The 26,197-nt window shown below is 40.1% G+C and overlaps 1 protein-coding gene across 2 annotated transcripts in view; it reads right to left on the bottom strand.

Moving 5' to 3' along the window:
- The window catches only part of TBXAS1 (thromboxane A synthase 1), a 298,523-nt gene that overhangs the window by 1,146 nt on the left and 271,180 nt on the right, over positions 1-26,197 (bottom strand). For both annotated transcript variants that reach the window (XM_087723026.1, XM_087723027.1), the window contains 4 exons: positions 6,948-7,036; positions 2,239-2,376; positions 1,391-1,553; positions 1-402 (listed from right to left, as the gene is read on the bottom strand). The exon at positions 1-402 is cut by the window's left edge and continues 1,146 nt beyond it. In XM_087723026.1, the coding sequence (XP_087579152.1) occupies positions 328-402; positions 1,391-1,553; positions 2,239-2,376; positions 6,948-7,036 (465 nt within the window). In that variant the 3' untranslated portion in view covers positions 1-327. The remainder of the gene's footprint in view (positions 403-1,390; positions 1,554-2,238; positions 2,377-6,947; positions 7,037-26,197) is intronic.

The following is a 26,197-nucleotide window of genomic DNA, read 5'->3' as shown; positions in this document are numbered from 1 at the left end:
GAGGGCCATAAAGCATTGTAAAGTGATGTATAAGTGCTATTGCTAAAAGAGTTTATTTTATGAACATTCTACTTTCATTTGTACACGTCATACCGCCACACAACATATGCTTTCAAAGTTTAGATGCATATCAGGCACTAAAGGTTAAGTTTACAAGCATAGAAGTTTAAATGTCTTTGGAATTTAACATTGTAAGTTGACTAACGCTAGAAGGAAGGCTGGGGTAAGAGCTTTGGTCCCTTTAACAGGTTTTTCCAGGTTACAAATAGGTTTTCAGTATGAGGTAAGCCAAAGCTCCCGAAAAAGAAACAGGAGGATGTGACTATCTTAACGAGGAACAATCTTGATGAAGACACCATCCTGTGGTCCTAGTGTGCTGTGGGATTTGACCTGCAAAGGGATCTGTGAAGAAGGTGAAGAAACAAAATGCAAAGCAAGTTAGGAAGCATTGGTAATATAGGAAAGGGAATGCTGTATAACATTTAACAATCAATATAACAGGTTTCTCAGGATTTTTTCCAATCAGATCAACCATGGTGGACGGTCCGGTTGACAACCATCCTTCCTTGCTGGGTGCTACAGGGTTTGTTTTAGGAATGTTACATGAAAAGTCGATCTTAGAATTAACATTCTGAATCCAGGTATCGGCTTCATTTCAACAAAATGATTTAGGCAGGAGAAAATAAATGGAGACTTATTGGTTGGGTTCCCAGAGCAGAGGTTTTGGGCCCTCTCTCCCACCAAAAGGTTGCCAATACAAAGTTCCCATACTCCAGGAGGCAAAGAAAATGCTGAATTGCAACCACCCACTGTTTAATTTCTAACAATGCCCTGATGTCTGGTACTAGATGTCTGGTAGGCGGGAGGTATCATCACATTTATTCCCTCCTACCAGTGACCTGGAAACCGGCCCTAGTCAACAAACGAGCCCCACCCACCACCCAGGTCGTTACAACACAAAACAACAACGGACACACAGCCAGCACCTCAGCCAAACAGGATGATACGAAATAGCCGACCAATCTACAAACATCAACTCCATCTACCAATCAGGATGCAACTGCACAGCCAGTCAACCCACTTACAGCAACAAAGCCAGCACTCCACACCCCCTCCACCAAGATTTATAGAAAGACGGCAGCTCCGACCATACTTTACTCGCACAAGCACAAAGGCGAAAACACCAGCCTGAAGATGGCGAGTGGGACCTCGCTAAGCTGGAAGCCTTGGTTACCCCAAATGTTGGATGCTGTGTTGGGGATTCAGGGGAAATAGCTATAGGTCTACGCATTCATAACTACATAGAAATGAAAAGCAATTCTTCCCGCAACCTCTAATTTCCCTTTTTTTTTGTTACCATCTTTTCCAAGAAGTAAAAACAGGCACCAACCTGGGTCTCAGGGCAGGTTTTGAACATGAACCTTTGCAAAATTCTTAACAGTGCAATTTTGATTGTCATCAAGGCCAACTTCATGCCGATGCAGCCACGAGGACCTGCCCCAAAGGGCAGATAAGCAAAAGGATGCTGCTGCTGCATTGCCTCAGCCGTAAATCTGTGGGCAAAATTAACATATATAAATCTGTGGCCAAGATTAAAATATTGGGTGAGAAAAGGCCTCCCATCTGCATTTTCCATTTTAAAACGTTGGTTAGGCAATAAATGGTCTGTTTGATGATTAAGACATAGTGGTCATACATAGGTAGTTCATGACTTACAATCATTCATTTAGTGACCATTTGAAATTACAATGGTACTTACTAAGTGACTTCTAACCAGTCTTTGCGCTTACAACCATCCCCAAGGTTACATGATCTAAATTTGGAACTGGCATGTACTTATGATGGTTGCAGCATTCCAGGGTCATGTGATTGCCATTTGGATACCTTTCCAGGGGCTTCCAACAAGCAAAGTCAATGGGGGAGGGTGGGCCGGATTCATTTAACGACCATGTGATTCATTTAATTGCAGTGGTTCACTTGAACAGCCATAGCAAAAAAAAAACGTCATAAAACTGGGTGTGATTTACTTAACAACTGCCTTGCTTAACATCATAAATTCTGCTCCCAATTGTGGTTAGGTTGAGGAGTAGCTGTATCGTGTTCCGTGGGAGTATGTGCATTTTGCAATGTGTGTAATTGTGCCTCCCAGTTCTTTATTGTTGTTATCTGCACAATAAATAATATCGTGATTGTGACATTGTGATTTGACATTGAGATTTTAACAATAGGCCCAAGTACCTCTCAGGAATAAACTTTTCAGGTTCTGGCCAGTACTTTGGATTATAATGGAGGTGTCCAACAGCAATTTCTATGATAGCGCCAGCAGGGACTTTTTGCTGCAGAACCCAACAGTCTCTTGCTGCTTCCCGGGTAAACCTACGAGAACAAAGGAAAAACATGGCAATTGAAGCACTTGAAGAGGTCTTCATTTGTAAGGCTCGGCTGTTGTACAAATAGGAAAAAATAATATTAGAATCATTCATTGCAAAGAAAATTGAATGAAGACAGCAAGATGGGAGCTGATGAAATTGAATATTTTGCTACTCCTTAAAATCTAGTCCTAGGCTTCTACTTTGTTTTTAGGAAAAATTGAAATATTCCCCCCCCTCACTTGGATTGAGACATTCCCACATAGCAATTTCTGTCTCCAAATGAGAAAGGTATGTATGTATGTATGTATGTATGTATGTATGTATGTATGTATGTATGTATTTTATCTGAAGCCACCCCATTGGGAAGGCTAGGCAGTTACTGAAAAAAAAAGAAAAGAAACAGGGAAGAAAGAAAAAGAAAGAAAGGTAGAAGGGAAGGGTAGGGAAGGAAGGAAGGAAGAAATGAAGAAATGAAGAGAAGAAAGAAAGAAAAAGAAAGGGAAGGGAGGAAAGAAATGAAGAGAAGAAAGAAAGAAAGAAAGAGAGAGAGAGAGAGAGAGAGAGAGAGAGAGAGAGAAAGAGAGAGAAAGACTCAATAAACATGCCTTAGGATTTCCTGCAGTTTTCCCACTAACTGATAGTTATCAATATTTTCCCCCCAGAATGCAGGGAAAGTTATGCCACATAAGGACATCATTTGCATCATGATTCAGCCTTGTTAGAGTACACTGTGATAGGGGAAACACATAAAAAAAAGATCCAGTGTTGTGCACAAATTTCCTTCATTTGACCACCAAACTATTAAATTTCAAACGACATTCATTTTGCTTTGTTTGAATTCAGCAGATAAAAGCAGAGGGACATTTTAGGTTCAGCTTTATAAATCCTGTGAATTATCTGGGAGAAGGAAATCTGAAATATTTCCTCCTCTTATATTCTGAGTCCATGTTTGCTCCTTCCATCCAAAGTCATATTCCAAGATCATTATTCTTTACTGCCATTTTAAAATGTTTCCTAATATTTGTTTCTTTTGTTGCTAGTTTTAATTACCCACCATACTTTTCTGACAGATTTATTTCTTGAAATTTTTTTGAAAGTTTATCTCTGCATTGTTTTAAAGTAAAAAAAAGTTAGTTTGAAACTTCTGATGGAAAAATATAGGGTTGAAAACAAAACCAGACATCGTCACCTGCTTTAAAAGCACTGAATTCCACTTGATTTCTAATGTTAGAAAGATTATTGAGAATATGCTAACAGATTGGCATAAGGTACAAATACCTACTCAACATGTTATTGTCTTGTGGGGTAAAAAAAATATTATGCAAAGAAAAAAAGTAGAAAGTAGCAAGGAAATGTACAAGATAAGCCCATAGAAATCCAATTCATTGTAATTTATGATAATACATTTTCCATAGGTATCAATACTTTTCATGCAAACCATACATGTGTCAGGATTCCAAATAGCATCCTCCATCAAATAAGAGTCCAAGGCTTGAAATTCCTCAATGCTCAATTTTATTAGAGAAGCCATGTTGGCACATCTGGGAAAACCTGAATCTGAAAGCTTCCAGGTTTCCCCACCCAGTTGAAAGTTCAAGACTCTGCCCCCCCCCCCATGCCTATCACATGGCCCAATCAGCCATTGCCATGAAGGAAGATTCCTCCCATCCACATCCGTCCAGGTGCAGGAACAAGGTGACCTTGACTTCCAGAGAAGGAATGTTATTGTGGCAACCTATCTCCCCTGCTGCATATAATCCCCTCTCCCAGTTTCCCACAATAGAATGTGTTTGAATATGTGGCAGACTTGAGACCCTATACAACAATGGCTTCCAAGCCTGACAACATAATTCCATCAAATCCACATATACATTCATACATTTCCTTTCATTTTGTGAAGATCTCACATTCTCTTTCTCCAAAAAAAAAAAGCCTGATTCAGTCTTAATTTACTCTCCCTACAACCAAATCACATCCTTCCTTCATCCTGGATCTCATTTGTGAATTCAATCTGCATTAATGCAAACTCTATTAATTCTTCATCCCATCTCTTCTTACCTCTTAAAATCCCACTGCCACAGCATTCAATTTATTTTTAGTAATTCCTCCATATTCAGCTCTAAAAACACGGGCAGAAGCGTATTCTTAAGCATGCAGATGTTGGCTTCTTTTGACAATCATTCCTGACAAGAGACCACATACAATCTGCTACCTTTCTGACAGCATTTGCACACTTTAAAATTGTCTATCCATTTTTCCATCTATCAAAGTGGAATAATGCATTTAATTTTTTGTTGAAAAATATTTGTCAGCCAATAACCTTGAAACAGTAACAGTTGAACAACTACAGATAGTCGGTGTTTACCATCAGGAGTTCAGATTGGCAACTCTGACACCAAGCATCACAATTGTAAAATACAATGTCATGTGACTATGCCAATTTAGGACAGCAGTTCCAGTTATCTTTAAGCAAATCCTGCATGGTCAGTTGTTACAATATCACATGATTACCATTTGCAACCTCCTGCTGGCTTCCCCACTGACTTTGCTTTGCTTTCCACCGGTGAAAATTGCAAATGGCAATCATGACTGCAGGAAGTTGTAACTGTCAACGTCTGAGACAGCGCGCTATTCAAAGTGGCCACAATGTGCTGTTTCGGAGTTGCCACACACGCGTAGTGGGTGGGGGATGCAGGGGGATACAGATGGGTGTCAGGTGATAGGACTCACCCTGGGAGAGGAGCTAGGAAGGCAAGCTAGCTGAAGTTGGTTCAGAAGCCATCCAGGCCTGAAGAGTACTTGCTGGAGCCAGCCAGAGAGCAATCGGGCTCGAAGAGTGCTTGCTGGAGCTGGCCCAAAAAGGTACTCGCTGAAGCCAGCCGGGAGCAACCAGGAACAGGACGGTGGTTCGTATAGCCAGCTGGCTAGTAGAAGCCAGTAATGCTGGCTAGAAACCTTTTTACTTGTATTGTTCAGCACGTGCCAAGCTGAGACTCCAGTAAGAAACTTATTCTGCTCACAGAGTGGCCTCTTCTTTTGCTGGGTTGGTGTCATGACACCAACATCATAACTCAGGGGTACCTTCAACCCCCAGTCCACAAACTGTTGGGAAGCCTGCAAAGCTTCATTAGCGTATGCACGGGATCTAGGCTGTGTGCGTGAAACCCCCCCCCCATTGCCACAGGTCCGTGAAGCCAGAAAGATTGGGAACCGCGGTCATAATTGCAAACCAATCTTGCGATTGCATGGATGTTGCAACAGCCGTAACTACGAGGACCCACCATAAGTATCCCTCCGGTCCTGTTATAACCATTGAATCATTTTGAACAAGTAGGTGTTAAATAAAGATTTATTGCAAGATTTAAATTCTCTACAAGGATCTGAACCACTAATGGTCAAGGGAAATTAATAGGAGTTAAGAGAAAGGAATTCAAGATAGGCTGGACTTAGATCTCTTTTGGGCACGCAGGGATTCATGACTGATGAAGTGTTTGACTCCTCCCTCGGGCTCAGCCTGGTCATCTCCTACAATAATAACCTTGTAATGGAATTTCATTGGAGCTTATGGAGTTTCATTGTTAGAATTCTTTACAATGTGAGTTTTGAAATGTTCAATTCACTAGACATATGGTACATTGGTTTGGGGAATCTCTGTTCAAATACTCTCTCAATTTCTATTTGCTTGCTCAGCATCTCTTAGATCTATGCTCATCATGAAATGAGCCAGTTTCCTTGAACGTTTTTCATCCAGTTGTTAATTAAATTTCTGCTGTGAGCTTCCTTCTTGTAATAGGAAGTGAATTTTCTTTTTATTGCTGTTTGTGACTTGAATTCAGCTAACCAGCAAATGCAGCTGATTTTTTTACCCCAATGCTTGCCATTTTTCAAACAGAGGAACTTGAAAAAAATTAAAAACATATTATTCTAATTCACAAACTTAAGTATAAAAGCATTTAAATTCATTAAACTTTCCAGTGATTTTTTTTTGTTTAAAGTTTGTAACATTTATACTTTTGAAGTTATTAAAGCTTAAATGCACTAAGAATTTAGAAACATCCTGTGCTTTAAGGTAAAGGTAAAGATTCCCCTCGCACATATGTGCTAGTCCTTCCTGACTCTAGGAGGCAGTGTTCATCTCTGTTTCAAAGCTGAAGAGCCAGCGCTGTCCAAAGATGTCTCCGTGGTCCTGTGGCTGGCATGACTAAATGCCAAAAGTGCATGGAATGTTGTTACCTTCCCGTCAAAGGTGGTCCCTATTTTTCTACTTGCATTTTTACATGCTTTCAAACTGTTAGGTTGGCAGAAGCTGGGACAAGTAATGGGAGCTCACTCCGTTACACGTCACTAGGGATTCGACCCACTGAACTGCTGAACTGATTGACAAGCTCAGCGTCTTAGCCACTGAGCCACCCTATCCTGTACTGTATCAGGTTTCTTTCAAGACTCAGAGAAAGCCTGACTCCTTATAGGTTAAGAGAAGACTCACATTCATTCCCTGGAGTGGTGTAAATCACCTACATGGGGGGTGGGGTGGGGGAATGCTTCAGCAGCCGCAGGGTCATCTATCTTACTAACCTGAATGCTGGAGGATACATGCGCAGAGTTTCTGCTATCACCATATCAAGATATGGAAGTTCCTGTATATTTTCATAATTTGGAATGTCCTGTGGGAATGAGAAGAAAAAAATGGTTATTATTTCACCAGAATATTTATATTATACTTGTCTCTTAGCATCACAATGGACACCAGAAATACAACATGAAAGCATGAAGTACCAACAAAATAGTAGACTCTAACCCTAACTGAACAAAAAATGCAAATAAGAAAAATAAAGGTGAACAAGCAAATCATTCCTTGATGAAAGATTGCAGCTAGATATTACAGTACTTTTATCCATGCTGTAAGTGATGATGACTTTGAAGATTACTTGAAAATGTGGCAGCTCATATGCTGGCCGAAGAGATTTGTTTCAGCAGTGGTATGTTTATGTGATTGATCCTTCAGTGATTATCCGAATGTTTCCATGTGCAGTTCAAGAATGCTGGTTTGTACTGACCATACTGTCTAAAGCTAGTGTCCAGGGGTACAGAATCCTCGATTCTCCCTAAAGAAAATATGCAGGTTTTGTGTGGTTAGCCAAGAATGGTAGCTTACAAGTAGGCCGATGACACAGCTCACCTTCCATGCCCACCCTTCAACCTGTCAAAGGCCTGAGACGCCTATGTTGCAGAGCTGTTTTACTCAGGGAGCATTATAACATTAGTATATAGGACTAGCTGATAACCCACTATTGCCCGAATATTTATTTATAAGGGGAAAATATCCAGACCAAACATAATTCCTAATGTTGGATTTTCCCCCTTACTAGAGGGAGCCGTGGAGTACTGTGAAGCCGTTACCATGGCAACTCCACTCCACTGCACAGTAGAATCCATTTTACAGCAGTACAGTAGAAGCCATTTTAAGACACAACAGGCTGTATCTTAACAGAATACACACACACCAAGGGGTTTTAGGAGTATCTTCCCTCCCCTACTATTTGTTTCCAGAGAGTAAGTCATCTGTGTACCGTGTTTGCTTGAAATTGCTTGAGGCGTTCTAGAATTATGCTGGAATATACACACCCACAGCCGGTTTAATATATATAGATAGGGAAGGGAAGGACAGGATTATACTAATATATATTTGGATTGTTGTTAGGAGAAAATGAAATGATTGCCATGACCACAACTCAGCTTCCTGGAGAAAAGCTGGACTGCACAAGGTGATAAAAACCCTATTTACAACTTCGGTTGGAAACTAATTCACACTGTGAATCAAGGAGCCACAGTGGATTTCATCCAGAATCATAGAAACAGCTACAGAGACAAGAGTTGATATAAGGGCTTCCAACACAGTGTTAGGTATCTTGATGGCAGGAGATGGAATTGTTCTCTCTCTTCTCCCTGCCATCTTCTAATTCATACCCGTCAATTTTCTGGGAGTAGCAGAGAAAACAGGGCATTCACAAACATCATTTTATTTTTCTGGGAGAACCATCATGTTCTGTTTATTCCTCAAACAGTGGTGGGATTCTAAATCTTTTCCTATCAGTTCTATGTAAGAGCGCTTTGCGCGCAGCACTCAAAAATTGGTGTCAGTGCTGGTGAGCTATTTTTTAGTTCAGCTGAGGGGCAACAATCTGCTTTGCGGCGCGAATTAGCAGAGCTAAAAAAAACAAGGGACTTATAGGACGGAATGACGGGGGGGGAGGGGGGGCCAACCAAAGGTGGTATTTGCCAGTTTTCCAAACTACTCAAAATTTCTGCTACCGGTTCGCCTGAACCGGTCTGAACCAGCTGAATACCACCTCTGTCCTCGAGGCAGAAATTGGAAGAATGAAACCAACCTTTTGATCATTGTCACATTGAATAGCATCTTTGGATAGGGAATAAATATTAATTTACATTTCCTCCTTTGGTTTTAAATTGTAAAAAAAAAGCAGTTAAACATCTTCCAGCCCTACTTCCTAAAAACCAAGTTTTGGGGGGTTTTCTTACTAAACTGTTCCCATTGAGAATAGTCAAAAGGAATGAGGAAGGCATGAAGTAATACTCTGATGGGCCAGGTGAGGGCAGCAAAACTATACATACCAATTATGTGGCTAAAGCAGAACACTTTACAACACCTGAATGTTCACTTCAAGTAAAACACTACACGATTATTTAACATTTCATATTAATTTTGAGAAACCTTCCTTCAGGTTTGGAATATATTAGCATTAGAATTTAATTCCCACAATCCTTACCCTATTATGGTGACAGGCCAACCTATTCAGAGATTATGGGAATTATCAACCTGTGTGTCTTAACCAACATATAAAGGACTCAGATCAGATCAGCATTAACAATAAATTTCATTTTTTAAAAATATGATCAGAATTAATGTAGGGTAGCTATTTATCCTGGCCTTATTGTTCTTCCTGAGATACATCACTATTTAGTCCAGGATCAGCAAACATGCCAGCTGCAGATTAAAGTTTGCTAAAGGACTGCACTGAAAGAGGCACAGATGTCTGACCTTCCTCAGTTTCTAGGGGCAGGATAAGCTTCCAGCTAAACCAGATCCCTCTCGATTTCCTATCCGGCCAAGAAAGGTCAGGGAAACCTGATAATGTTAGGCAAGTTCAGAGCCACTTCGCTGAACACATTTGCTATTTGCCTTACTGATAAAAGCAAGGACAGACTCTGGGTGGGCTTTAACAGAATTACTCCCATAACTGTTTGCTGAAGCAGGTTCTGTGCTTGTAGAAGTTGTGAGGAGGAGACAATGGGAGATCCCTGGAGTCCATTCAAAATTGGAAGTGTGGGGTCCTTGATGCTCAGAGATCACCCCACAGTTCAACCATGAGTAAAATTGGAGGTGCAATGCTCAACCTGGAGTTTATTACATACTAGCTGGATACCCATGCTTCACTATGAAACTATGTGATAGGGCCAGCTCACAGGCTGGATGAGTCATGTGCTGGCCACGCCCATATAAGGCAATTGGCAGTTGGAACAGAGTTCCTTTCAGATGGGGAGGGGGAGTAGAATGTCTAACACCTTCGCATTGACGTGTGTATAAGAAATGCTGATGATCTGATGGTCATTTCAAAAAATCCTTTCTTAGCGAGCACCTAGAAGCCAAGAGGAACATATGTGCTGAATTTCAAGTTTGCAGGCTTTACAGTTCTGGAGATTTCGTGATGAGTGACATTTGGCTTTTTTATATATAGATACCCAGTCTGTATGAAAAGGGAAGGCCTGAACATCTGTTTGAAAAGGAGTTTTTGACAAAAGTACCTTTGAATAATCAGAAAAAGCAACCAATATTGTCTTTCCGTAATTATACAACTTGCATGTTTGATTTCACTCCTTTTTCATAGATCTCCCACTTACAAAAAGAGAAGTAAAAATTTAAGTTTTTTTGGGGGGTCTATAATGTGCTACTTTTTCTTTATAGAAAAAGAGATTCTTTGGGGGTGGGGGTTGTTTGGTCTTCTTTAATGCAAGGAGGCATTCATGCTTGAAACTCTTTCACCTATATTCTGAAGCATTAGTCCCAGAACAGCTACATGTGTGCATGTGTAAAAATTGTATCAAAGCTTGATAAAAAATTTTTTATAAAGAATTCTCAGCCCTCCATTTTTCAAGAGGGAAGGTTTCCAGTGACAAAGCTTAAGTAAAGAAAAATTATCATTAACCACTGCTACATTTCATGGCTCTTTTTAAAGCCGATGATCCCTTACAAGAGCCTTGGTGGCGGAATGGTTAGAGTGCAGTACTGCAGGCTACTTCTGCTGACTGCCAGCTGCCTGCAATTTGGCAGTTCGAATGTCACCAGGCTCAAGGTTGAGCCAGACTTCCAAAAATGAGGTAAAATGAGGTAAAATGAGGACCTAAATTGTTGGGGGCAATAGGTTGACTCTGTAAACCATTTTGAGAGGGCAGTAAACCGCTTAGGGAATGCTGTAAAGCACTGTGAAAGGGTATATAAGTCTAAGTGCTGTTGCTATTGCTATTCAGTCCTTGAATTTCTAAAACTACCACATTATTCTCTCAAAAGCTGTGTCAGATATCAAGAATTTCCTGTTTGAGGAGCTGAAGAGAACAAATCATGGTATCTTCCGACTGTCTTTCTTTCCAATAAAAGAGAAAATTTGTAGCTCAAGATTGAAATGAAGGGTCCTCTCTGAGCTTGCTTGTTTTCTCACAGACATTTCATTACCAAACTACATAATATCATCCGTGCTCATGCCTTTCTTTCACCAACATCACTTTCATCAAAGCAGTAAAAAAGAAAGGGGGGGGGAGTGGACCGTTTGATTTGCAAAATTTCAATGGTCTGGATTCCAAAGGCCTGTGTGGATGTGCATCTTGCACCTATCACCGTCTGCATCTCCTTAAATCAAATGGGTCTTTTCCTAGCCTCATGCAATTGAAGGAAAGCTTAATACAGCTTATTTAAGGAATTGCTGACAAGGGTTACAGGGATAATTAACCATCCTCTGAATCACCTTTTCCCTTTAAAATACATAAGACTTGCACAGCTGTGGCAAAAGTACTGAAAACATGTCAACCCTGATGTTATTCTCTTTCCAGCTGCTTCCCCCCAAACACTCTGACAATAATAAGCTTAATTAAACAGGCAGTATCTTAATTATAATGTCCCTTCAGTTCACTTGGCAAACCATGGGGCATCATGGCCATTGTCCTCTTAACTGGCTCTCCTGTATATTACCAAATGGAAAGACCTGCATTTTTAAAGCACATTCATCTATTCAGTGATCCTCAACAAAGGCGGGGAAAAGTCCTTAATTTTACTGACCAGGAGTTTTTATTTGTAGGCCAATGATCAGATTTGTGGATCTCAAAATAGAAGATTTAAAAACCAGGGCCAGGAGAATATTTCCCACTTTAGAATCTATCACAGCGTTGGCCATCTTTTATATTAATGAAAATGAATTGCAACATGAGTTCATATGCTTCAGCAAGTATTTCCCATGACCTACATCAGGCAATGTTGAGGCTGAAGATAGGAATGCTCAGGTTGAAATAAACCGACCAAGTTAGCCCCCGCAAATCTTAGTCCTACACATTCACTGGAGTATAAAGCCTCAAGATCTAATTTCTAATAACTCAGCAGCCAAATCATTGAAGTGTTTCACTTTTTCTATTTTAGTTTAAGATTAACTGGGAATTCCCAGAACAATCTGGAGAAAGATTATGATGATTGAGTTTATAACCAGCAATCAAATACAAGTTGGTTTATGGTGGGCAGGGGGAAAATATTCATAACTGGGAGATGGATCATTTTATTATGCGCAATTGATATAAACCAATATCCACATGCATGGGTATAGCAATAGCAACAGCACTTAGACTTATATACCGCTTCACAGTGCTTTACAGCCCCTCTTTAAGCGTTTTACAGAGTCAGCCTATTGTCTCCAACAATCTGGGTCCTCATTTTACCCACCTCGGAAGGATGGAAGGCAGAGTCAACCTTGAGCCTGGTGAGATTTGAACTGCCAAATTGTAGTCAGCTGGCAGTCAGCAGAAGTAGGCTGCAGTACTGCATTCTAACCACTGTGCCACCAACGCTCATAATCAGTGCTTTATTTTATTTGTAATTTATTCTTCCCTTTCTATTTTTCCAGATCCATGTGAATATTAGAGTGTCAAGTATGCAGACACATGTCCGTAGTGTATCAGTCAACTATTATAGGTGCATTCAGGGTTTTTGGGGGGAGAACCATGCTTACTTTAGATCAGTGGTGGGTTTCAAAATGTTTTAGAACCTCTTCTGTAGGTGTGGCCTGCTTTGTGGGAGTGGCTTGCCAGCCATGTGACTGGGTGGGAGTGGCTTGTCAGCCATGTGATTGAGTGGGAGTTGCTTGGCAGTCATGTGACTGTGTGGATGTGGCCAACTTGTAAAATGTGGTGAAACCTACTTAACAACGCTCTTGCTTAGCAACCAAAATGTTGGCTCAGAAACTCTGGCATTTGAAGCACGCAAGTCTTAAAGCTGTCAAGTTACAAGACCCTTGCACCCCTAACCCTTTAGAAAAAAAACCCCAGGGGTGTTCAAACTTGACAGCTTTAATACTTGTGGACTTCAGCTCCCAGAATTCCTCCTCTCGCTCTTCATCTTGATGATGTGCGGATGGGCGGGGGGAGGGGAGGGAGCTGGAACCAGTTCTAAATGGCACGGTAGATTTGTGGAATCTCTTCTATAGAAGAGGTTAGAACTGGCAGGAACCCACCCCTGCTTTAGATTGAAAAGTCTCTCTCCCTCTCTCACTCTCTCTCTCTCTCCTTTGCTCCCTCCCTCCCTCTCTCCTCCCTCCCTCTCTCCACAAAAAAAGTTATTTTTCTTTCTTTTCTATTTTCTTTAGTTGCCGCTAACTTGGTCTGACACAGTCTCAAATTGTATGAGGGTAACAACCCATCCATCCCACACCTAAATGGCAAAGTATCCAACGGGGAAAAAGCAGAGAGAGGATATGAAGTTCTCTTTAAAAAAAAAAAACAGCTTCTCATCCTAATGGAAAATGACATAGGGGTCCAAAGAGTATCACAGCAGTTAAACACCACACAATTTTTGTGTTACTGTTCTGCATGAGATAATAATATCCAGAAATCGTTATTGCGGATATTGTACAATAAAGAAATCTCCAAAGCTCCTCCTGCCTCTTTCTCCCAGCACCCTCCTGCACATCTCAGCAGACATTTTTTAGTCTTACTTAAGAAGTCAGATGGTAAATTTAAATCATTTTTCCTCCAGCTGGCATTTGCAACGTGGAGGTGACGACGCTTTAAATTAAGGTCTGCAGATATAAAAGGCCCATGTGTTTAGTTTAATCAAATGTTCATTTCCTCAAGTTTGTGTTTATATTAAAAGGCATCGGCAGCAGTGTGAATTTTCATATGCCACCCTTTACCCCCACCCTCCCTCCGCAACAATGATGATCATGTGAATCTTGAACAGTGCTCCTTTTCAACCCGCTTTTCATCTACACAGACTTTGTATGCCAGGCAGGCAGCAGCAAGAAAAAAAGATTTCCCCTCACATCTGTGCAGAAGGCAGGGAGGGATAACCTCGCTGGTGTGTGTGTGTGTGTTTGTGTGTGTGTGTGTGTGTGTGTGTGTGTGTGGTTTTGAAGGAGAATGGAAGGTTTATCCCGATGTTAAAACTTTTAAAAAACCCAGGCCAATATGCATTGGACTGACGAGAAAAATGTGCAGGGAAAGTTATCAAGGACCCAGTCAATGCCACAACCTTCCTGTTTTCTCAAGGCAAAGCAAAGTTAAATGATGCTAAATGTGAATACCCAGCAGAAAAAATTACTATATCAGGAGCTTTAACCAACTTGGGGCCCTCCTGAAATTCTAAGACTACGCTATCCTGAATTTCCAGTTAGCAACACTGGAAGTTAGGGTCTTAAAGACATTAAGCCATCAAACTAGGACACTATACAGAATATGGATGTTATTGCTTCAGTGGTGAGCAGAATAGAAAACAACAGAATATGGAAGGATCTAGGCTTGCTTACACACATACACATACACACACACACACACACACACACACACACACTCACTCACTCACGGAGGGAGGGTGGGAGGGAGATTAAAAATAATCCATCTGAGCTGTCAGATTCTTTTCGCTTTGTTGGATAGAAAAACCTTTCTGAAAACCAAAGGTAAGAAATCTGCCAGTTACATTTCTAGTACTAGCATGGAATAATGAAGAATTTATTGATTTATTAAATTTGAATTTATAATCAATTTTCAATAGCAATAACTTGTTTGTGATCTTTCCTACAAGTTTTTTTTTCCAAACCAAAGTCAAATACTCAATACATATTTATAATAGGACTGTGATTAATAGTCAGTATTGCAAAATAGATCTGCCCCTCATAAGATTTGGTTCTATTTCCTGTAGGTACCATGGCTATTTTCCAAATCCAATCACAGACTCTCTTAAGAAATGAGCTTGTCAATGGTACGGGTTACCACAGACTCTCTATTCTGTTCAGGGTACATTATTCCCCATTTTTCTATAGAGCCCAACCTTAATTTTAGGCTCCTGCTAGGAACATTGAGTCAAAATAAAGATTATCCGAGATTTTGAGCCAAGTGGACATTTGTACTTGAATTTTCCCTAGACCCGATTCAACTTTTAACATTTTTCATGCACCTTTCATTGTGCTAAAGCACAAGTCCTGATATCCACAGGTAGAAATAAGCAATGGCATATTGAACATTCTGTACAATTAAGCGTTGGCCAGGGATTCTGAAATAAGCTAAGCTCATTTCAAGATCAACTTGAAATGGTGAATGCCAGCTAAGTCCAGTGATTCATGAATGGTGGTAACGGTGAGCATACCTAGAGTCCAAAATCTATTTATTTTAGTTATTTAGTCAACTTTACTTCATATAAACCAAAATTACTGTGTTTTGTTAGGTTAGTTAATAAAACCCAAAGCACAATTAGAACTTTAGAAAATTAAATTAGAATACTGAAATGTTTTTTATTAAAAGACTGATAAAATAAATGCAACTTTCACAGATTTCCTAAACAATGAAAGATTGAGACCCAACTGCAATTTTTCAGTCAAGGTAGGAAAAAGTCCTCCCTTGCCTGTGAGAAAATCTGCTAAAAGGGTCTCACCTGTAGATTCAATTTTTTTAAAAAAAGGGATAGCAAGCAATAGTTAGACTTATATACCGCTTCATAGGGCTTTCAGCCCTCTCTAAGCGTTTTACAGAGTCAGCATATTGCCCCCAACAACAATCCGGGTCCTCATTTTACCCACCTTGGAAGGATGGAAGGCTGAGTCAACCTTGAGCCTGGTGGGATTTGAACAGCCAAACTGCTGAACTGCAGTCAGCTGAAGTAGCCTGCAGTGCTGCATTTAACCACTGCGCCACCTCGGCTCTCGGATGTCTGTTGCATAGTCAGACTATTAGTATTTTGGGGCTTTAAAGATCAACATGCCTGGTAAAATCTACTATGAAGTTCAGATTGTTCAGTACTAATTTTGTACAGTCTCTATGTGCTAACTTGGTTAGTTCTGATTTGGGCCACTTCTAGTGTTGGGCATTTTGTCATAGTGTATTACACAATGCACAAGGCAGAATGAAACCAAGGCATGGATGATCATTGCCAAATCCTTATAAGATCTGGAAAATTTGCCGCTGATGTGCCAGGCATCATGGTGCAAAAGTGATAATCACAGCTGCTACCAGTAACTGAGGAACAACTTTTAGACTTCTGATCTAATATTTCAAGACTGAATTAACAAGATAAATAAATTGTTACGGTTCATCACAATCAGGTAAATGTTTAGACTGGATTTGGTATTTTTAGCCACCTTATCGAGTCCTTCCTGAGGACTTGGGATACGCAGATGTTGTTTGATGGTGTTAAAAGTATCATTGCAGGATATAGATTAAACACCATTAGATCTCACCATTAGACCTATTAGATCTCATCGATTAGGCCTCCTCCGAGTTCCATCTGCTGGTCAATGCCGACTGGCAACCACGCGGAGGAGAGCCTTCTCGGTGGTAGCTCTGACCCAATGGAACGATCTCCCCGTGGAGATTCGTACCCTCACCACCCTCCAGACCTTCTGCACAGCCCTCAGAATCTGGCTATCCCGTCAGGCCTGGGGCTAAAGATTGTAACCTGCCCGAATGGTATGAATGTTGTGTTTTAATCATGTATTGTCTTATATGTAAAAGTCTGTTTTCCCCCCTTCCTTTGGATTGTGAGCCGCCCTGAGTCCCCCCAGGGAAAAGGGCGGCATATAAATAAACCTTCAAAATCAAAATCAAAATCAAATCAAAATCAAAAAATTGTTCCAATTAAAGCTGCCTTTTGAAACGGATTGATGGTGATTTTGTTAATGCCAATGGTGTTCAAGTGATGCTCCAGATGTTTTGGGATTGCACCTATTACTATTGATACTATCTTTGCTTTCTTTTCCAATAGTTGTTCCTGTCTCTATTTGGAGGTCTTTTGTGTTTTGCAATTTTCTCCAGTTTTCTTCTCTATTTTGCTTTTTATGGGTACTGTCATTTGCTAGCCGGGCTTTTTTTGTCTTTTTTAATCAACAAAGATTATAATGATTACAAATGTAAATGGCTTCATTTAATTTGTCTAGAACAGGGGTGTCAAACTCATGTTGTCATGGTGGCATCACGTGATGTATCGTAACTTTTCCCCCCTTCGCTAAACCAGGCATGGGTGTGGCCAGTGTATGACAGATCCGGCCTGCGGGCCACAAGTTTAACAGTCCTGGTCTAGAACATAGCAATAGCAATAGCAGTTCGACTTATATACCGCTTCATAGGGTTTTTAGCCCTCTCTAAGCGGTTTACAGAGTCAGCATATTGCCCTGACAGTCTGGGTCCTAATTTTACGTACCTCGGAAGGATGGAAGGCTGAGTCAACCTTTGAGCGGGTGAGATTTGAACCGCCGAACTACAGTTAGCAGTCAGCTCAAGTGGCCTGCAGTACTGCACTCTAACCACTGTGCCACCTCGGCTCTTTTTCCCTCATCTGCTTGTCAAGCAAGTAGGGAACAGCAATGATACTCCAAGATCCTGTTCTAGCCATCTGGTTTAAGACCTACAGTGGTACCTCAGTCCCTGTCAGTAATCCATTCCAGAAGATGAGACAAAAACCGAAACCGACACGCACTGAGAAAACCACGTGACCTGCTATGTCGACTGGAAGAAATAACAAGTCATGAGGTACCCAACAACAGCAAGTCCTTCCTTGTGGACTATCAGGAGAAAGACGAGTGCTGGGACAAGATTTCTGCTTCAAAACATTGAATAGTTTTGAAGCCGTCGAATGCCGAGCTGTGACTGTATGGTTCAATCAAGGGAGAACAAACAATTGAGCAATCTAAAGTCTTTGACAGCTTAGTAGAATCCGGGAAAACTATCTCTGTATATCGACTCCCCTATTTGGTGGCAATTCTGGATTGTGGGCTTTGAGCTGCCTGCAACAGTTTCTCACTTCAAATTTCTGATGAATGCCATCAACATCTTTGTAGCTGAGCTTTTCAGTTTGAGACAGAGCTGTCACGTTTCAAAATTGGGTCTTGCAGTTTAGCTAGCATGTACTGGATTTGAAAAACTTTGTATTAATTTGGGAGAAAGATGTTGCATGACAGAGCAAACCTAACCATGTCACACTTTTGGGTGTCAAAATTATTTTTCACAGGATGTAGAAAAATCTGTATATCAAAATGAATATCTCAAAAATCTTGAGTGAGCTATGCCAATATGGGAGGTGATTCCATCATTCAATTCACTATAGAAATTATGATTAAATAAGCTTGTAATTGGAAAAACTAATACTGAGCATTAGCTTTATCTCAGCTAAGATCCAACCATCGTGGGGTCAAACCATCGTGTGGTCAAAACTTGAAAAATGCTTGTTATTTATTCTGATGAAACATTTTTTTTTTAAAAATAAAGAAGGATATTTGTAGCTCCGGGTTGAAATGTGGGGTCCTTGATGCTCTCTGAGTTTGGTTATTTTCTTGCAGAGGTTTCATTACCCAAACTAGGTAACATCTTCAACACATCATCAGCAAAGAAAACAACCAAGCTCAGAGAATACCAAGGGCCCATCAGGACAATTGTTCCCTAATCTTCAAAATATTTTATAATGCTACTTTACCATTGTTTGAGAAATTTAATCAGATAGACTCAAATGCAGTTCATAGAGCAGTGGTGAAATTCATTTTTTTTTACTATCGGTTCTGTGGGCATGGCATGTGTGTGGCATGACGGGCGTTGCAGGGGAAGGATACTGCAAAATCTCCATTCCCACCCCACTCTGGCCACTAGAGGTGGCATGTGCTGGTTCTCTGAACTTCTCAAATTTTCCGCTACTGGTTCACCGAACTACTCAAAATTTCTGCTATCGGTTCTCCGAGCTACTCAAAATTTCCGCTACCAGTTCTTCAAACTACTCAAAATTTCCACTACCGGTTCTTCGAACTACTCAAAAATTCTGCTACCGGTTCTCCAGAACCTGCTGGATTTCACCCCTGTCATAGAGAGGTATATCATTTACGTTCTCATAACATACACTAACATACATATTATCAAAATCCAAGAGAAAACAGAATGGATACATCAAGGCTTTAACAATTAGGAAATCAACTTCACAATTCTGATGACTGGAAAGGAACCAAAACATAAGAAGCCTCTTGTATGCTTTCAGGGATCACATTTCTGACTTTGTAGATTCCCAACCCCCTGTCCAGGGGACCAGTACTGGTCTGCGACATGCTAGAAAGTAACATTAGACACAATATGATATATTTCTGAGTAATCAGGCACAGATTTGGAATGCAAATGTGACTTGTTTGTGTGGTGAATATATATAATAATAACTTATTGGTGAGCAAACAAGCAAAGTCCCATCCGCAGGATGCAGGCTACATGCGAAACCATGCCCCCTGTGGTTTCTGCGCCCCACCTTCAAAGAACCAGTCCCTGGTGCTCAAAAGTTTGGGGCTGATGTTGTAGATTGAGGACCCTGAAAAAAATCCCCTAGACTTATTTTTCCATCCCTAACTTGCTTGTTTGGTGGCATATACTAAGCATTTTCCTCTCTTCCCTTCCCACCCCTCAATAAACAAGAGAGTGTTCTCTCTTTCTTAATTCCATCTGACAGAAACTTAAGAGGTGATTATTCCCATTCACACCTCTTATATCACCTCAATAGGCTGCTGCCAAGTATTAAAGGCAGAATCCTTCTGCGTACTCAATGAAATGCCTTTCAAAAGTATTGTAAATCTGTTTCCCCCTCCCAGCCCCCATGCTTAGATCAGATTGGTTCATCCTTGATCTTTCTTGTCAACCTCCCTCTTCAAAAAAAAATCTGGGAAAAGATGAAAGCATTAAATTATGATACAACTTGGGCAAGTGAAAAGCTGAATGCTACATTGGTCTATTTTAGGGATAATGGATCGCTACTTTGAACTGTTTTATCATTGCAAGGCACTACTATGAGCAGAAGGGACAAACTACAAAAGATTATTTTGCAGACTAACAAATATAAGCTTTCATGCATTGCTATCAACTGCATAATACGCATACAGTATTTCCTTAAGTGCATTAATTATATCTATGCATTTATATGCCTGTTTCTACATCTAGCTCTGGGAAAGTCAGAAAATATATTTCTTAATTTGGAATCTTATGCACGTTTATTATGGAGTAAGCCTCATTAAGACACAATATGATATATTTCTGAGTAATCAGGCACAGATTTGGAATGCAAACATGACTTGTTTGTGTGATGAATATATATAATAATAACTGATCGGTGAGCTTTCACAAGTTTGCAGATCGCACAGCAATTCGGTCTTCTCCACTGTCACTCGTTGTTACCTCTATTTTTATCTTGTATTTTAGATAGCCCTGCCTAGCTCAGGGGTGTCAAACTCAAGACCCATGGGCCAGATCCGGCCCGTGGAGTGCTTAGATCTGGCCTGCATGGCTGCCCTGAAAATAGCGAAAGACTGGCCTGCAGTGCCTCTGCCAGTGAAAATGGAGCTCAGGAGGCTGGAATGGCCTCCTGCAACCCTCTGCCAGTGAAAATGGAGCTTGGGAGGGCAACTCTCCCGAGCTCTGTTTTCACAGGCAGAGGGTTGAAGGAGGCCATCATAGCCTCCTGAGCTCCATTTTTGCTGGCAGAGTGATTGGGCCACCACAAGCATCCCCACCATGAGTGACATCGAGATGGCCATGCCCACCTGGCCAGGGGTGAAATTCAGCAGGTTCTGGAGAAGCGGTAGCGGAAATTTTGAGTAGTTCAGAGAACCGGCAAATACCACCTCTGGCTGGCCCCAGGGTGGGGTGGGAATAGAGATTTTACAGTATCCTTCCCCTGCCATGCCCACCAAGCCCTGCCCACAGAACTGGTAGTAAAAAAAAATGAATTTCACCACTGCACCTGGTCCCCAAGGTCAAACACAAACCTGACGCTGCCCTCAATGAAATCAAGGTCTGGTCTAGATTAACAAAAAGATTTGCTTTATTTTCTATAAATTTATATCCATCAGGCCAGTTAAAGACCCACATATGTATTTTCAGAAAATACTAAGCTTGGTTAGTATCATAGATTAGGCCTCCTCCGTATTCCATCGGCCAGCCAGTGTCGGCTGGCAACTACAAGGAGGAGGGCCTTCTCAGCAGTAGCCCCGACCCTTTGGAACGAGCTCCCCGTGGAGATTCGTACCCTCTCCACCGTCCAGGCCTTCCGCATAGCCTTGAAGAACTGGCTCGCCCGTCAGGCCTGGGGATAGGATAGTTACCCGCCCGAATGATGAGTGTTTGTTGTTTGCTATTTTATTACATGTTTTGTCCTACTGTCTGTATTCCCCTTTCCCAGTTTTTGTGTGAGCCGCCCTGAGTCCCCTCAGGGAAAAGGGCGGCCTACAAATTCTAATAAAATTCTAAAAATTCTAAATCAAACCTGGCTTGGTTTTCTTGTAATTTATAGTGCTGTATGAACCCGAACCTCTTGGCTATTTCTGTTTCAGTGTATTGATACACTGCAAATTCAGAAAATGGGCTAACGCCATATCCAAATCAAGCAAGTTGCACAAACCCTAGCCACTGGGGATAATGAACTAGTATTATCTCTCACCTTAGAAGGTCAGAAGATTGTTATGAAGATAAAATGGGAAAAGAGAACTATGTAGAGCATCCCAGAGTTCTTTATATAGTTATCTTAACTTTCATAGAGGATTAGTTCTACTACAGGTACAACTATTTGTTTAATGATCGTTCAGAGTTACAATGGCACTGAAAAAGTGACTTGTGACTATTTTTCACACTTGTAACCATGGTCACTTGACCAAAACCCAGATCCTTGGTAACAGACTCATAGTTATGACGGTTGCAGTGTCCCAAGGTCATGTCCATCTCCTTTTGCCACCTTTTGACAAGTAAAGTCAATGGAGGAATCAGATTCAATAAACAACCATGTCACTAACTTAACAACTGAAGTGATTTATTTAACAACGGTGGCAGGAAAGGCTGTAAAATGGGGCAAAACTCACTTAACAACTGTCTCGCTTAGCAACAGAAATTTCAATTGTGGTCACGGGTTGAGGACTACCCGTATCCTCTATAAATAAATATGCCTAGCTACATTAATACCTGTGATCCTCAGAAGAAAACATGAACTTCGCAAGCCCAGTTGTGATTGTGTTGTGACCTGATAACTTTCTGTATATGCAACAAGTTTCCTGGAGTATTTTCAGTGATTGTTCAGGGCATGAGAATTGTTAACCTAACTACTTTCTTCTGAACATCACCGCCTCAGTCACCAGCAGATTGGTCGTATCAATGACTCACATATACAACCTTTCCAGGCACTGCCTGCACAAAATTGGGGTGGGGCAGTGGCTCAGTGGTTAAGACACTGGGCTTGTCAGCTGAAAAACAGGCAGCCCAGGTTGAAGACCTGAGCGTCATGCGATGTGGTGAGCTCCCGTCCTCATCCCAGCTCCTGCCAACCTAGCAGTTCGAAAGCATGCAAATGCGAGTAGATAAATAGCTACTACCTTGGTGGGAAGATAACAGCGCTCCATGACACCATGCTGGCCACATGACTACAGAAATGTCTTAGGACAGCGCTGACTCAATGGCCTTGAAAGGGAGATGAGCATCGTCCCTCAGCAATGACTAGAGAGCAAAATCCGCAGTGACTACTTTACCTTTACTTAGGGTAGGACTAGGACTTGAAGCAAGTTTGCAAGAGCCATGATTTGTGCATACTGTACTGGAGCATCCATCTTCACTTCTTTTCCCCTCTATTTCCAGCCCCACAGGACAACCTGCCCATCTGTTTATGATTTTCCCTGAACAATACCTTGATTCTGATTGCACAGATAAACATACTTGGTTATTTCTCAGGCAGCTGGTTAGCTCTAATTACACTCTTATTACATCAGAGCTATGAAAACCTTTGCCACCCTAGGAGAAGAAAAGCGATGCCTAATGAGAGCTATGCAAGAAACATTATTCTGATTTTGTTTACCTTCCTAGAGCAAACCTGTCCAATGGCCTTTAATCCTGCTGATCGCCATAAAGTACTTTCAGCTTGAATGAAAAGGAAATAATGAAAAATTCATAATCCCCTATACCTAAGGAGAAAAAGCTGGCAATTGAAATTTCACAAAGCTTATGAGATACAGAGCAAGAGAGAATTTTTATTTTTATTTTTTTTAGTTATCTGAATATTCTGAAAGTTAACTATTTCGGTGGAATTGTTATCTTTCTCTACTCTGCATAAATTCATGTGTCCATGGATATTCCATGGAACAATAAGGGCTGATGAAGCTCTTAGGAAAGGAGTTTAAAAAATTGCATATACTCTGTGGAACTGACAAAAAATACTACTAGAAATTACTACCATTCTAGAACCTATAAAACAATTACAATTATCCTTTCAAAGGTTAGGATTTTTCTTTTACACTCCCTTTAGTTCTAACAGTTTGATGCATGGTTTTCTTTGGTAGGCAGAACAAAACGATGGAGGAGTATGTGATTAGTACTGAATGTACTCTGTCCTTGCTGGAAATTCATATTACAAGTAACCTCAAGGCAACTGTACATCTTAACCAAAAGATTCCGTGTCTGGCATTCTCTCTTCAAATATAATTATAGCTTCTTTGAGTTCAGAATATCAGAATATACAGTAAATAAAACCAATCAGTCTTGTTAAACCATCAGGTTCTATGTTTATTCCTTGTTAGGTTCTTACACTCTGTATGCATAATTTCTTGCTGGATGACTATGTGAGACCAATAAATAAAGAAATAAATAACTAGCCAGCCACCCAGCCAGCTTCCTAAATCAGACGAAATGAATACTCCAATAAATATTTCTACTTTCCAGCTTGATACATAAATAGTACAGATCATACTGGTGATAAGTGCATATTATTTCTTTAGTATAGTGAATGCAAAGGGGAAAAAAACCCAGTGGGTGTATTCATTTTCTCCAGAGAGTACACAGCATAAACATTTCTGCTTGTGTGGGATTCTACTATAAAAGGATGAACAGCATTTTTATATTTGTTTATATAAAAAGAATGTTAAGGAAAAATGGTACGTATGACAGTATAATAGAGTAACGAGGATACAATTTCCTTACAATTATCAAAGGCATAGGATTCCTTTCCTCCACTTTTGTATTTCTCTTTCAGGAAACAGGGGAAGGTTGCAAATGAGGATGTTCTTTTATCTATCTGCAGTTATCTATTTTAGTAGGAAGTGATTCACCTGGAGAATCCAACTTAATTTAGTCATTTTATTCATATCCCACCTTTATTATTTTGAACCATGATCTGTGGTGGCACACTAGTTGGAATGCAGTATTGTAGGCTAACTCTGCCCACAGCCAGGAGTTAGATCCTAACTGGCTCAAGGTCGACTCAGCGTACTAACTTTCCAAAATCAGTAAAATGAGGACCTAAATTGTTGGGGGCAATATGCTGACTTTTGTAAACTGCTCAAAGATTGCTGTAAAGAACTATGGAGAAGTATATATCTGTGTACTATTGCTGTTGCTGTTGTTTTTACAAATAACTCAAAGTGGTAAACATATATAAACACATCTTCCTCCTCCTATTTCACAACAACAAAAATGTGAGATGAGTTGGGCTATGAGAGTGTGATTGGCCCAAGGTCAGCCAGCTGGCTTTCACGGTAAAGGGTGGGACTAGAACTCACAATCTTCTGGTTTCTAGCCTATAGTCTTAAACACGAAACCCAATTTTTCATCTGAAGAATAGGCTGGCTTCTTATCATACAGCCAAAAACCATCGTTCAATTATAGGAGCTGAAATCCAACCAGGGGTGAAATTCAGCAGGTTCTGGAGAAATTTTGAGAAGTTCAGAGAACCTACAAATACCACCTCTGGCTGGCCCCAGAGTGGGGACAGAATGGAGATTTTGCAATATCCTTCCTCCAGGAGTGGGGAGGAAATGGGAATTATGCAGTACCCTTCCCCTGCCATGCCACCAAACCATACCCAGAGTAATAAAAAAAAAGAATTTCACCACTGAGCCCAACATATTTCCATACTATGGAGTGCAACCATAAATAATTATTTTTCATGCATTTTGTAAAATATTGCATTTATGTACAGTATCCAAAATGGATTATACTTTTAGCACAAGGGAATCCCATTCAATCTTAAGAGAAATTGGACTTTAAGAGAAAGAGTTCATTCTAATTATATGGTAATAACACATAATTTGGCTTAACTGATTTTATACATAATACATTAGCCAAAATTACTCTCTAGCCTTTTTTATGACATAATTGTATTAAAGTTTTAAAAATTACAATTAATATTTCTTTAAAATGTAGTTATTAGGAATTTGTAATTAATAGGAATGTAATTATATAATCACATTACTATTGTATAAAATACCCTTAAAACAAATCTAATCTTTTATATAAAAAGAACTATATAGTGAGTAAAGAAAAAAAAAGATAAATAATTCCTATATTTCCTAAAATATCTAATGTAAAAAAGGACAAGACTGGCTCTAAGGAAAATGAAAATATATTTATTTTAAAAATTAACTGAATAGAATTTTAAAAACTCATAACTAAAGTATATCTAATTTTAACCAGAACTCATGGTCCTGAATATATGTTTCCATTTATTTAAACATTCTTTAAATAATAACAATCCTTTAAATAATGGATTCTTGCATCAGTACATACCATGTTTCCCTGAAAATAAGACAGGGTCTTATTTTGGGGGGTCCATGAAATAAGTACTTGGCCTTATTTCGAAGAGGTCTTTTTGAGACAGCAGGAGGCGGCGAGCGTGGTCACCTCATGGCTGCTGCTGTGTTGCAATAGTTTTGAGGAGGGCTTATTATCCGGGGAGGTCTTATTTTGGGGGAAACAGGATAATATTTTTTTTTTAAATTTTTTTAGAATAAACTCAGTGTATCAAAAGTTTTTCATAGATTGGAGGAATAGTTTCTTATGTCCTTGAAGATTAATTGCACAGTAATATCAATGATACCTAATAATATCAGTAACACCTAATTCAGCCTTGGGTCTTAATGGCTTTAACATCTGTTATAACTTTCTTGCTTCTTTTATCCACATGTCTACTTTATAAAAAAAAGAATTAAACATCACACCTGATGAATTGCTCCGAAGAACTTGAAAACGTAGCACAGTTTTTTATTATTATTATTATTTTAGTCAACTAATCAATTAGA

The sequence above is a fragment of the Thamnophis sirtalis genome, unplaced genomic scaffold, assembly GCF_051295495.1.
Source record: "Thamnophis sirtalis isolate CommonGarterSnake01/CBP01778 unplaced genomic scaffold, rThaSir2_p1.2 scaffold_9, whole genome shotgun sequence".
Lineage (NCBI taxonomy): Eukaryota > Metazoa > Chordata > Lepidosauria > Squamata > Natricidae > Thamnophis > Thamnophis sirtalis.
The sequence above is the reverse complement of the archived record's forward strand: the minus strand, read 5'-3'. Positions and strand labels throughout refer to the sequence as shown.